The following is a 13699-nucleotide window of genomic DNA, read 5'->3' as shown; positions in this document are numbered from 1 at the left end:
TTTCCTCCTCTCCTCTACCTTCTCCTTCCCTCTACCTCCTTCTCTCCTCTCCTCTACCTCCTCCTTTCCTCCTCTACCTCCTCCATGTTGCTGGAGTATTGGCTCAGATTTGTCTTGAAAATAAATAAATGCACAAAACAAGTTATATCTCATGACTTGTAAATAAACGATGATGATCACAAACTGAATCATGAATGCAACCAAATCCATTTGTCAGCTGATTTTTTAATGCAGATTCAACAACCTGTAAATAAATACAAAAAAACTCATGTTTTTTTTTACATAAATATGCACATGAAGCACAATTTTTATTATATTAATATATAACTTTTTAAAAATAAACTTGGAAATATACACTCACCGAGCACTTTGTTAGGAACACCTTACTAATACTGGGCAGGTATCAGCTTTCAGCTCAGTGTCAACCGGCTACCAAAGTGCCATCCGCCTCCAGGTTCGACATGTTGTGCGTTCTGATGCTGTTCTGCTCCCTCAGCTGTAAAGAGGTTATCTGAGTTACTGAAGCCTTTCTGTCAGATAGAACCAGTCTGACCTCTCTCATCAACGAGGCGTTTCCGTCCGCAGAACCGCCGCTCACTGGATGCTTTTTGTTTTTCGCACCGTTCTGTGTGAACTCTAGAGACTGTTGTGTGTGAAGATCCCAGGAGATCAGCAGTTTCAGAAATACTCAAACGCGGCGTGACACCAACAGCCACGCCGCGGTCAAAGTCTCTGAGATCACATGTTCTCCCCATTCTGATGTTTGATGTGAACATGAACTGAAGCTGCTGACCTGTATCTGCATGATCTTATGCATTGCACCGCTGCCACATGATTGGCTGAATGGATAATTGCATGAATAAGCAGGTGTACAGGTGTTCCTAATAAAGTGCTCGGTGAGTGTATGTGTGTAATTGTTTTACATTTATTCGAGTTGGGTGGTATTTATTTGTGGACAGGAAAATACATTTGTGATCATCCTTGTTTATTTATGAGTCGTGATGTGTTTGTTAATCTTGTTTTGTGCATTAAGACAAATCTGAGCCCAGAAAAGTCTGACCTCACAGTGACCTCGCCCACAACATGACATAGTCCTGTTTATTTATATTGCCCTTTATCACAAGCATGTCTCAAAGGGCTTTACATAGCATCATATACAGTACATGTCATATACATACTACACATCCTATACTACATCATATTCCATACAAACACACTCGTGCCTACGGGCTTTAGAGTCTTCAATCCACTGAGCTGCAGGTGTTCTGACTGTGGAAACCCGGTCAAACACAGAGAGAACATGCAAACTGCACACAGAAAGGAGCGGGGCAGGGATTCGAACCCACAACCTTCTTGCTGTGAGGCGACAGACGAACCACTGAGCCGCCGCTCAACATCGCTGACAAAACTTGAAAAACATGGCAGGCAATTAGTTGAAAGTGTCCCACTCTTTCCCCAGTGTGGGTTAGAGGTTATAATACGGAGGAGGAGTCGATTCTAATTCACAACAGTCAAACGTGTTGGAATTCAGCCGCTAACTGTTGTAACATGTAACACTTAAGTTCATAAAACAGATAAAAAAACATAAGTAATTTTTCCACTTTGGGTAGAGGACTGATTTGTAATGTTTTCTGCTTCACATGTGTACAATAAATCTATTGCCAAATGAACAGTTTGATTAAATATACCTTCCAAGCATCTCACTCGCCCAACACACACACACACACACACACACACACACTTGTTTACAAGCCCCAGTTGGCTTGTCATTGGTCAATGTCAACCTTAATGAACCAAATACAAAAATGCTACAAAATGAACTTTTCCACTCGGTTCAGACCAAAGAAAACACCCATGATGCCTTGCTCTTTTCTAAGCCTTGTTTATGTCTTGCAGACTTGGTGGCCGTTCTGAGTCCTAAAGGTCCACTCAGGATGCTGGTGGAAACGGCTCAGGAACGCAACGAGCCGATCTTCCCGGCGCTCATCTACTCCTGTGAGTCCAGCAGGAAATAACCAGTAGATTATCAGAGAAAAGCCCTTTTTATTCTGTACTTATACAGGCATAAGTGTTTAGGGTTTACTCCTACGTTTAGACACAAGAGTTAGTACATGACTGATTAAATTATTTGCAGTATTGGAAAGTCATTCGGCCTGTATCAGGATATTTTTTGGCTTTTGTTTGATAGATGACAGAGAGAGAGACAGGAATGGGAAAGAAAGGGAAACATGCGACAAAACATTCAAACCCATCGTTACAGATTTATCTTTAACTGCTATTTTTCTGAATATTGCAATATGAACTGCAGTGCATGTGGACACAGCTCCTTCTACATAATTTCATGTTCAGCGCAGAGGATTTGGTGGGTTTGAATAAAATGAGGATAAACTTATTTAGGAATCTGTCATGTCAGCTTTTCTCTGAGGAAAAATGGCCTCCAAGGAATCCTGTGGAAATTGTAGTCAATATTGCAATTTTAAAATTGTTTAATCTCCAGTGTCTCTAAGCAACTTGTTGTTAAATTGTGAGAAATGTCTCATGTTGCAGCTGCCATGGTTTGGATGGTGGGGATGGCGAATCCTTCCACAAACACAGAGCGTTCCAGTCAAGATTCAGGTTTCTGTACATTTTCTTAAAGTTATTATCTTTTATATTAATTATTATTATTACTTTATTTTCTTATCTCAGCTCTAATACTGTTTAACTGCCATGAAAGTCTCCATCACTTTGTGAAACAAAACTGGAGCTAGAAAACTGTTGGAAATTTCCAAATAATAAAATAAAATAAGAGATTCAGTGGTAGAAAAATACTAAAAGTATATGCTTGAAAAGCATAACTTTAGTTTGTATTAATATTTTATGATGCAACTAGTTCCGAAAATGAACAATTTGTCACTTTGTGAAGACACATCTAAAGGTTTGAAGGAAATAGGAAATATCAATAGATCAATCAATCAATAGATTTCTCACTGTCAATCCTGCCAGCTTCCTGCTGGTTCGTCACTTTCCAGTGTGAGCAAGGCACCATGGGAAAAAGATATGATATGATGGTTGGTATAAGAGTTATGTTTGGACTGACCAAGTGGTGACTGCCACCATTTTGTGTCTCAGATGAGGAGGCGGAGCAGAGCGGCGGGGGGGCGGAGCCAGAGACCGGACAGTCCGGGGCCTATTCAACAGAAGAGGACCTAGAGGAGGACAGTAAGTGTCCACTGTCATATGGTGAAGGTGGGAGATCAGATAGGGAGAGAAAGGCAGTTTTATTGGATCCATTTTACAGGAAGTAAAAGTAATGAGATTTTGATATAAAAATGCACTAAAATAAAATAAATGTCATTGTTTGGCATAAATTGTGAAATAGGTGCAAGGTGTAATAGAATGAGCAGTGCAGTGCCGCCCAGAACATGATGGCTACCGCAAATCAAATCAATCATTTCTGTCGGCTGTGTGAAAGTTTTTGTGGGAAAAGTAATTTTTGTCATTAATGTCACACAAACAAGAAAATATGTATTTACAGTTTATATGTAACGTGAACTGTAACTGTGACTCCAGTCTGTTCCTGCTGCTGGTTCAGCAGCTTCAGCTCAACAAACAAACACATGCAGCTGCAGCGCTGCTCCTCTGCTCTGAAACTGTCACAACAGGCCAAATTAGGCTTTTACCAAAACCCGTTGGCAACACACACCAAATGCATCTTGTCCCTGAGGACTAAAATCAGCTAAAAGTGAAATCAGTTAAAAGTGAAATCAGCTAAAAGTGAAATCAGCTAAAAGCAGGTCATTTAAAACCTGTTTTACCCCATTTACACTGAGCCACTTCATGCGTCTTGAGCAGATCTGACAGCCATCCGATCTGCTCAAGACGCAAAAAAGCCGAGTGTAAATGCAGCCAAGACGCATTGGAGACGGTTTGGTATCCGACTGCTCAAACCACCTTCGGAGGTGGTTTGAGACACATTGGATCCTCAAGTTAGCCATGTGTAAATGCTTCGTCTTGTCAAGCCGCATACGTCATCACCTCCTCCCAAACAAACGTCTCAACAACGCTCTTAATGAATCCTGATGCTGTGAATGTGCTTTTCATTCCAGTCTCTGTGTGAAAAAATGACAAAGACGGAAAAGAGAAATCTCCCCGCTGGCCTCAGTTCATAGCCTGGTAAGACCATCCTGATCACGTGACCTCACATTCTGTTTCGCTCCACGGATCAGTCTGGACTTCTAGCCGCCCACATCGATTTCAGTGGGCGGGAGTACTTGCCTTGACCGACAAACTCCTTCAGCCAATCAGTGAAGCCAAATTCAAATCCACTTGGAAGAACGGCGAAAATGTCTTTTCCGCCGAGAAACTCCGCTAGTGCATACTCTTGTTCTTGTTTAATTGTTGTTATTGAGTCTATTTCTGCAATAACTACAATTATGGCTGTGTTTACTCTACTAACGTTAACGTTACCGCTCGTTGCTTCGGGAGACACCATTACTGTTTTGCCAGCAGCGGCCTGTATTTCACGTCATCAACTATGACGCAGTCCCTGATTGGCCCGGTTACGTCATCAACTACGACGCAGTCCCTGATTGGCCCGGTTACATTGTAATTTCAGGAAATCGATGTGGGCGGCTAGAAGTCCAGACTGATCCGTGGAGCGAAACAGAATGTGAGGTCACATGATCAGGATGGTCTTACCAGGCTACTCCGTTCAGGCGTCATCAACGAAATAAAGTTTGAGAGGCAACATGTCACAGCAGCAGCTAACGCCCCAGCTGCAACCGGACCGTTTATAAAAAATAAAAATATATGAAGATATAAAGGTTGACCAAGAAGCCCATTGGTGGAGAGCTGCTGTAGGACGGCTGTGCACCACAAAACCACAACGCATCATTAATTTATAACCATGACATCAGAATCAGAATCAGATTTATTTTCGCAAGGTACATTTTCACATACTAAGAATTTGACTTGGTGAGGATGGTGCAGTGCAATATACAGACATTTAGACAAACAAACAGCAATCAAGCTTTACAAGTTGAATTTAAATATAAGAGGTAAAGAAAGAAGAGATTCCTGAAAATATATACATTATATACAATACAATAAGTGGGGCTTTTTACAAGGGCTCAGTAGTAAGTTGCATATAGTGTTTGACCAAAGTACCAAATATGAATATGAATAAATAGTGTCACTATACAGGGAATACAAATATGATAAATATGGCTATGTATTTACAGATGTTCAATTGTGTGGAATTGTGCACAGAGATTCAGTCCAGAGTCAGGAGAGAGACGGGGATTGTTTGTAAGCCCCACTGCCATGGGGAAGAAACTGTTGTGGTGTCGTGAGGTTCTGGTCTTGATAGACCGCAGTCTCTTGCCAGAGGGGAGTCTCTCAAAGACGAGATGACCGGGGTGAGAAGGCAGCCGTGATCTTCTCTGCCCGCTGCCTGGTCCTGGAGGCGTACAGGTCCTGGAGAGAAGGCAGGCTGCAGCCGATCACCTTCTCTGCAGAGCGGATGATCCGCTGTAACCTGGACTTGTCCCTGCAGCCTGGACTTGTCCTTGGGAGTAGAAGCAGCAAACCAGATGGTGATGGAGGATGTGAGAATGGACTCGATGATGGCTGTGTAGAACTACACCATCATTTTCTGTGGCAGGTTGAATTTCTTCAGTTGCCGTAGAGTACATCCTCTGCTGGGCTTTCTTCATGATGGAGCTGATGTTCTGCTCCCAGCTGAGGTCCTGGGAAATGATGGTGCCCAGGAATCTGAATGACCCCGCTGTGATGACTGGAGAGTCGACCAGGATGAGGGGGGTGATTGGGGCTGGGCTCTTCCTGAAGTCCACTACCATCTCTACTGTCTTTAAAGCATTGAGCTTCAGGTTGTTTTGGCTGCACCATGATGCTAACTGATCAACCTCCCATCTGTATGCAGACTCATCACCATTGGAGATTAAGCCAATGAGGGTCGTGTTGTCTGCAAATTTCCGGAGTTTGACACAGTCATGTGCAGAGGTGCAGCTGTTGGTGTAGAGGGAGAAGAGCATAGGAGAGAGTACACAGCCTTGTGGGGCACCAGTGCTGCTGATCTGGGCATCTGAGATGTGCTTCCCCATCCTCACATGCTGCTTCCTGTTTGTCAGGAAGTCAGTGATCCACCTGCAGGTGGAGTCAGGCATGCTGAGCTGGGAGAGTTTGTCCTGGAGAAGAGCTGGGATGATGGTGTTGAAGGCGGCGCTAAAGTCCACGAACAGGATCCTAGCGTATGTTCCAGGACAGTCCAGGTGTTTGATGATGTAGTGCAGGGCCATGTTGACTGCGTCCTCTACAGACCTGTTTGCTCTGTAGGTGAACTGCAGTGGGTCTAGGGTGGGGTCTGTGATGGTCTTGAGGTGGGTCAGCACAAGGCGCTCAAAGGTCTTCATTACCACAGAGGTCAGGGCGACGGGTCTGTAGTCGTTAAGACCTGTGATCCTTGGCTTTTTGGGGACTGGGATAATGGTTGATGTTTTGAAGCATGCAGGAACTCTGCATCCTTCAAGGATTAGGAATGTGTTAGGGGTAACCATTGTAGGGGACTGGGTGGGGGTGGCTGGGTGGGGGTGGGTGGATTGCGATCCAGGCTGTCTGACACAAATGTATCAGATGTGTGAGTGGTGTCTATTGTAGGGGGCTGGGGGCGGGGGGTTGGTTATGTGGATTGGAGTCAGGACTGCCACCTTCTCTGTCGAATCTACAATAGAACTCATTCAGGTCGTTGGCCAGTCGGAGATTGTTGGTGGAGTGGGGGGATCTGGTCTTGTAGCTGGTAATCTCCTGTAGTCCCTTCCAGACTGACGAGGAGTTGCTGGCTGAGAACTGATGTTCCAGTTTCTTGGAGTACTGTCGTTTAGCCTCCCTCACCGTCTTGCTAAACGAGTACTTGGCCAGTTTAAACCTGTCCCTGTCTCCACTCCTGAACGCCTCCAACTTTTCCAAGCGTAGCTGACTGAGTTTTGCTGTGAACCAGGGCTTGTTGTTGTTGTTTCTCACCCTGGTGCGAGTTGGGATACAGCTGTCCTCACAGAAGCTGATATATGATGTCACAGCATCTGTATATTCATCCAAACTGTTGGTGGCAGTCCTGAAAGGTTCCCAGTCTGTGCAGTCCAGGCACTCATGCAGTTTCTCCACTGCTTCACTGCTCCACCTCTTGGATCTCTGCACAACAGGTTTAGAAAGTTTTAGTTTCTGCCTGTATGCAGGAATCAGGTGAATTAGAGACTGGTCAGATTCTCCAGGGGTGATAAGCACTGTTGATGGTAGTGTAACAGTGATCCAGTGTGTTCTCCTCCCTGGTCGGGCATTTGATGAATTGTTTGTATTTTGGGAGTTCGTGATTTAAATTCCCTTTGTTAAAATCCTCGAGGACAATAACTAGGGAGTCCGGGTTCTCTCTCTCCACTCCTAAGGTAATTCGTGTTGTGTCGCAAAAAACAGAGTTAACACACAGAAACACACAAAGCAGTGCGCACCAACACACCATGGCAGCCATCCGCGGCACCATCTTGGTCTTCAGTGATGAAGACCAACTGCTTAACCTTGAATTTGTCGCAATTATTTGGAACAAATTTGGGCTAAAAGACTGTGATGCACTTCAGACTAATTCACACCACATGAGCCTGTAATGTAATGTTGAAGCTTTTTGGACAAACGACAGGCAACACAGACTCTATTTAGTTTCAGACGTTCTTCTGACACAGAATATTATTATCAGAGGGATTTCTAGAGTCGGCCTGGAAATGAACTGAGTGTAAAAGCCATTTTAACGTGCACAGCATGGGTCAGTTCCTGTAGCGGTCGCACATTCTCACTGCAAGTGTTGTTTTTTTTTATAATCTGTATAAAGTAGCGCCTGCTGTCTGACTTGAAGAATACGCAGAAATGCAAACAAAATTTGCAAAAACAGTTTCTGTGGCGCCGCCGTCCCCACATGCAGACATCGCAGGAAAGCAGCGAGAGATGCAGTCAGATTTCTATCTGGTTAACGGAGACACATGATGAGGCCCGGGGTGACTGGGATGTGGATCAATCAGATCTCAATACTATCCGATAAGAGCCGCATGAAATGAAATAAGTATAAATGGGGCCTTTGTTTCCTGCTATTCAACCAGATTGAAACGTCTCAAAAAGATAATTTCTGGTTATTAGCTGGTTTGCTAAAATATTATCCAATACTTTGGACAAGAATAGTAATTTTGATATTGGTCTGTAGTTATTTAAGGAGCGAGGGTCAAGGGAGAATACATGTATATATACAAAATACACAGGAACCACGCCAGAGGTTAAGGAGCAACAGAAATAAAAACTTTGAAATATTATGGACCCGACTATCCAAGAGAGGAAAGGCTTACTGTTGAAATGTCGTTGATCGACACTGAACCGGTTTACACTTTGGGAGTCATTGTGGATAAGAGTCAGCGAAATGCTGTAAATGTGAAATGTTTTTAAAACAGCAAGAAAACAACAATAGGATCTGAACCTCAAATTACACCAGAGAGAATTCCCAGAGGATAAAAGTGTGTTTTTTTGTGTCTGCAGGAGTGTAACAGTGTGTTTTGTGTCTGCAGGAGTGTAACAGTGTGCTTTGTGTCTGTAGGAGTGTAACAGTGTGTTTTGTGTCTGCAGGAGTGTTAAAGTGTGTTTTGTGTCTGCAGGAGTGTAACAGTGTGTTTTGTGTCTGCAGGAGTGTGACAGTGTGTTTTGTGTCTGCAGGAGTGTTAAAGTGTGTTTTGTGTCTGCAGGAGTGTTAAAGTGTGTTTTGTGTCTGCAGGAGTGTAACAGTGTGTTTTGTGTCTGCAGGAGTGTTAAAGTGTGTTTTGTGTCTGCAGGAGTGTTAAAGTGTGTTTTGTGTCTGCAGGAGTGTAACAGTGTGTTTTGTGTCTGCAGGAGTGTTAAAGTGTGTTTTGTGTCTGCAGGAGTGTTAAAGTGTGTTTTGTGTCTGCAGGAGTGTAACAGTGTGTTTTGTGTCTGCAGGAGTGTAACAGTGTGTTTTGTGTCTGCAGGAGTGTTAAAGTGTGTTTTGTGTCTGCAGGAGTGTAACAGTGTGTTTTGTGTCTGCAGGAGTGTAACAGTGTGTTTTGTGTCTGCAGGAGTGTTAAAGTGTGTTTTGTGTCTGCAGGAGTGTTAAAGTGTGTTTTGTGTCTGCAGGAGTGTAACAGTGTGTTTTGTGTCTGCAGGAGTGTAACAGTGTGTTTTGTGTCTGCAGGAGTGTTAAAGTGTGTTTTGTGTCTGCAGGAGTGTAACAGTGTGTTTTGTGTCTGCAGGAGTGTTAAAGTGTGTTTTGTGTCTGCAGGAGTGTAACAGTGTGTTTTGTGTCTGCAGGAGTGTGACAGTGTGTTTTGTGTCTGCAGGAGTGTGACAGTGTGTTTTGAGTGTGACAGTGTGTTTTGTGTCTGCAGGAGTGTGACAGTGTGTTTTGTGTCTGCAGGAGTGTGACAGTGTGTTTTGTGTCTGCAGGAGTGTGACAGTGTGTTTTGTGTCTGCAGGAGTGTGACAGTGTGTTTTGTGTCTGCAGGAGTGTGACAGTGTGTTTTGTGTCTGCAGGAGTGTGACAGTGTGTTTTGTGTCTGCAGGAGTGTGACAGTGTGCTTTGTGTCTGTAGGAGTGTAACAGTGTGTTTTGTGTCTGCAGGAGTGTTAAAGTGTGTTTTGTGTCTGCAGGAGTGTTAAAGTGTGTTTTGTGTCTGCAGGAGTGTGACAGTGTGTTTTGTGTCTGCAGGAGTGTTAAAGTGTGTTTTGTGTCTGCAGGAGTGTGACAGTGTGTTTTGTGTCTGCAGGAGTGTGACAGTGTGTTTTGTGTCTGCAGGAGTGTGACAGTGTGTTTTGTGTCTGCAGGAGTGTGACAGTGTGTTTTGTGTCTGCAGGAGTGTTAAAGTGTGTTTTGTGTCTGCAGGAGTGTTAAAGTGTGTTTTGTGTCTGCAGGAGTGTGACAGTGTGTTTTGTGTCTGCAGGAGTGTGACAGTGTGTTTTGTGTCTGCAGGAGTGTTAAAGTGTGTTTTGTGTCTGCAGGAGTGTGACAGTGTGTTTTGTGTCTGCAGGAGTGTGACAGTGTGTTTTGTGTCTGCAGGAGTGTGACAGTGTGTTTTGTGTCTGCAGGAGTGTTAAAGTGTGTTTTGTGTCTGCAGGAGTGTGACAGTGTGTTTTGTGTCTGCAGGAGGGGTGAAGCTGGGTCTTGGTGATTTCATCTTCTACAGTGTCTTGGTGGGGAAAGCTGCGGCAACCGGAGGAGACTGGAACACAACGCTCGCCTGCTTTGTGGCCATTCTGATTGTAAGTCTCTCTGTCACAGGACCAATCTGTAGACCAGGTTAGGACCAGTAGGTAGTGGGACGACCAATCTGTAGACCAGGTTAGGACCAGTAGGTAGTGGGACGACCAATCTGTAGACCAGGTTAGGACCAGTAGGTAGTGGGACGACCAATCTGTAGACCAGGTTAGGACCAGTAGGTAGTGGGACGACCAATCTGTAGACCAGGTTAGGACCAGTAGGTAGTTGGACCACAGGACCGCTGTGTGAACGTTTGTCTCATCAGGCTGTAGGTTTGAAGTCTCTGAACCTGGACAGGACAGACTTTAATTTCCAGGTGTTGGAATAGTTTTGGATTGCAGACAAGGTTAACGTTTTATGAGTTAACATTTTGTTTGAATTCAGCAGCAGTAATCCCCATGTTGGCTGAACATGAATGAGATAATGTAACACAACTTAAGTAGTCCACCGCACTCAAGGAGAAGACAAGCCAACTATGATTTATGCCATTACTTTATTAGGCAGATTAAGATATAGCGAACAACACGTTTCACCAAAGCTTCATCAGGTTCGCATGAATAAGATAATGTTGATAATATACTGTATAATATATTCACTACATGTCCATCAGTATGTGGAAGCTGCAGGTGGAACATCTCATCCTAACTCCTGTTCATTAATATGGAGTTTCTGTCTTCAGTCTTCTGAAGATTTGCTTCCATTCAGCCAGCAGAGCCTCAGTGAGGCGATCGGCCCGGCTTCAGCCACTTCATCATAAAGGTGTTGATGGGGTTGAAGTCAGGGGTCATCAGGGGTCAGAGGTCAGACACTGTGCAGTGGCTCAGGTTCTTCACACCGATCTAACAAACCGTTTCTGTCTGAACTCTGTCGTGGAAACACGATCTTCTAGAATGTGACAAATCCACAACAAGCTTTTTCAGCTAGCTCTCTGTTTCTAGCTGGTTGTAGAGATTTAAGGCCCTGACACACCAGACGGCCGACCGTAAATTAATAAATATTAATACATTTTTAAAATCAGAGGTTTCATTTATCTCCAGCTCTCGACAGGTTCGGGAAAGCCCCTTGAGCCTGTCGCTGGAGTATTCATGATTTCACCCATTTAGTGCGGTTTCTCCTTATTTTTCGCCTCCGCCTCTTCCTTTCTTCTTCCACAACCAAAAGACCAAGGGCTGACAACGCCAGTGCCATTTGCAACTTCTTATCAGACATATGGTTATTTCCCCTCACGCAGGCGCAGAACGTACGTGCTAGTTGGCCGTCGGCTGTAGTCTTTGCGGTGTGTTCAAGTGCAACTTTTTGGACCAGACACAGGCGAGGTGAGGCGACGCAACAGTCGGCCTTCGTCGCCGCTGGTTCTTTGATGTCGGTTTGGTGTGTCAGGGCCTTTAGACTTTATTAACTAAAGCAGGGCTCAGATTACAGGTAAAAGGTTTACCGTTGCTAGGCAATACCGTCAGCTGTCCCGGCCGGGACGTTAAAGTTGTATTGTCCAATGTTGAAAGGCATAATGAAGTGATGTTGCCGTCCAGATTTTAACTCGCAAATATCAAACAGGTTAGAAATTATTGGGGTGGCTCTGATGCGTCTTCGAACAGTTCGGGAGGGTTAAGATTTGATTTGTAAACAGCTCACATTACCAGATATTCTGTGCCGAACTTCGGTTCCGACCAAGACTCAGATCCAGATTTCTCCTCTGATTGTCGGGAGGGGCAAATCAGGGATAAATCGGCGAAAAACTTCTGTAATCTGAGCCCGGCATAACAGAAAATTCTACAAAGTTCCTCCATCATGGACACTCAGCTGGATGGCAGATTGGTGATGAAACTGTAAAGCCTCTTTTCCTATTTAGTCTATTTTTCTTTACTGTACTGATTATCCCCATGGGGATCATTTGAGTTTCATCTCATCCCATCCAGTCTGATCCAGTCTAATGTAAGGTTAACTGATGTGATGTGATGTAATGTAATGTAATGTAATGTGTGTGTGTGTGTGTGTGTGTAGGGCCTGTGCCTCACCCTGCTGCTGCTGGCCATATTTAAGAAAGCTCTGCCGGCGCTGCCCATCTCCATCACCTTCGGCCTCGTCTTCTACTTCTCCACCGACTATCTGGTCCGACCGTTCATGGACAACCTGGCTGCTCACCAGTTCTACATCTGAGAGCCGCCTCCTCTTCCTCCTGCCCCGCCTCCTCTTCCTACTCCTCCTCCTGCCCTGCCTCCTTCTACTCCTCCTCCTGCCCTGCCTCCTCCTACTCCCCCTCCTCCTGCCCTGCCTCCTCCTACTCCCCCTCCTCTTCCTCCTCCTCTCCCGCCTCCTCCTCCTGCCCCGCCTCCCCCTCCTCTTCCTCCCTCCCTCCCTCCTCCTCTTCCTGGCTGCCATTGGTTGATGTAACGCACAAACGCTTCTTCCCATGCCTGTCTTTTTCCTGGTTTTCCCAGACCTTTTCTCCAGCAGAGATTTGTGGGGAAAGAATAGCAGTCCCTGTAAAAGAATTATGGGTAAATGTATTCCTGTTTACCAAACCCCAGGAGGTGTAACAGCCTGGGTGAGCGCCTGCATGGGAACCTGGCCTGTTAGAGTGATGAATTTCCATCCATCTGTAAAAACTGTTTCAGTGTTTCTCACTGTTGAAAATCCATGAAAACACAGTGGAGTTAAAGGGCAAATCCATCCTGGATCCAGTTCCTGTGTTGGACCTGCTCAGTCTGTGATGTTCAGCTCATTCAGCAGTTGTTTAGTGAAGAAGTGTAATTTCCTGTTTTGGTGAAGCCACTTACCCTCCACCTGCCTCGTCTGCTTGTGCTGCAGTTAATGATTTACTACGTTTCCCAGATTGCCTTTCAACAACCTCCAGAGAAGGAGCATTAACTGGTTGCATTCAATCAAACAGTGGCGTATGAGTTTATAAGCTCTAGTGAGCCAGCTAGTCTGTAAAGTATTTTCCTCGTCTCTCTCCTCTTCTCCGATGGATTTCTCCCTGTATGATTGTTGAACGTCTCTCGGTGCAAAATGGCGGCTCTAGAAAGAAGCCCTCGCTCTTTGATTCTGAGGGACTGACACCAAAACCTGACGTTTACCGCTGATGTTTTACATCCTGAAACATTTTCTCATATCAAACTCCACTGTAGCTGCTGGAAACATCTGGAGGTGACGTCACCTCGTCTATGATTGGCCGGTTATCCACCAAGAAGAAAAACACAACTAACTACTGGATGGACCCAGAGATGAAAAGAACATCAACAGCTGATTGAAGTATTTTAGGGTGGATTTTTCCTTTAACACGTTTCAAAACTCCATTCAAGGCTTAAAAGCCCTTGGAAACTTTCAAGTAAGAAAATGCCAAACTTGATTTTTTTTTTTTTTTTTTTAGTTCAGGGTCACATGATGCAGGACTGACTGGTTT

General features: G+C 44.6%; 1 protein-coding gene across 1 annotated transcript in view; it reads left to right on the top strand.

The window, feature by feature from the left end:
- The window catches only part of psen2 (presenilin 2), a 39594-nt gene that overhangs the window by 25474 nt on the left and 421 nt on the right, over nt 1-13699 (top strand). The window contains exons 7-11 of the mRNA XM_071923757.2: nt 1897-1995; nt 2548-2616; nt 3112-3201; nt 10183-10298; nt 12298-13699. The exon at nt 12298-13699 is cut by the window's right edge and continues 421 nt beyond it. Coding sequence (XP_071779858.1) covers nt 1897-1995; nt 2548-2616; nt 3112-3201; nt 10183-10298; nt 12298-12453 — 530 coding nt within the window. The 3' untranslated portion in view covers nt 12454-13699. The remainder of the gene's footprint in view (nt 1-1896; nt 1996-2547; nt 2617-3111; nt 3202-10182; nt 10299-12297) is intronic.

This window comes from Centroberyx gerrardi, chromosome 3 (genome assembly GCF_048128805.1).
Source record: "Centroberyx gerrardi isolate f3 chromosome 3, fCenGer3.hap1.cur.20231027, whole genome shotgun sequence".
NCBI classification, from domain to species: Eukaryota; Metazoa; Chordata; class Actinopteri; order Beryciformes; family Berycidae; genus Centroberyx; species Centroberyx gerrardi.
The sequence above is the reverse complement of the archived record's forward strand: the minus strand, read 5'-3'. Positions and strand labels throughout refer to the sequence as shown.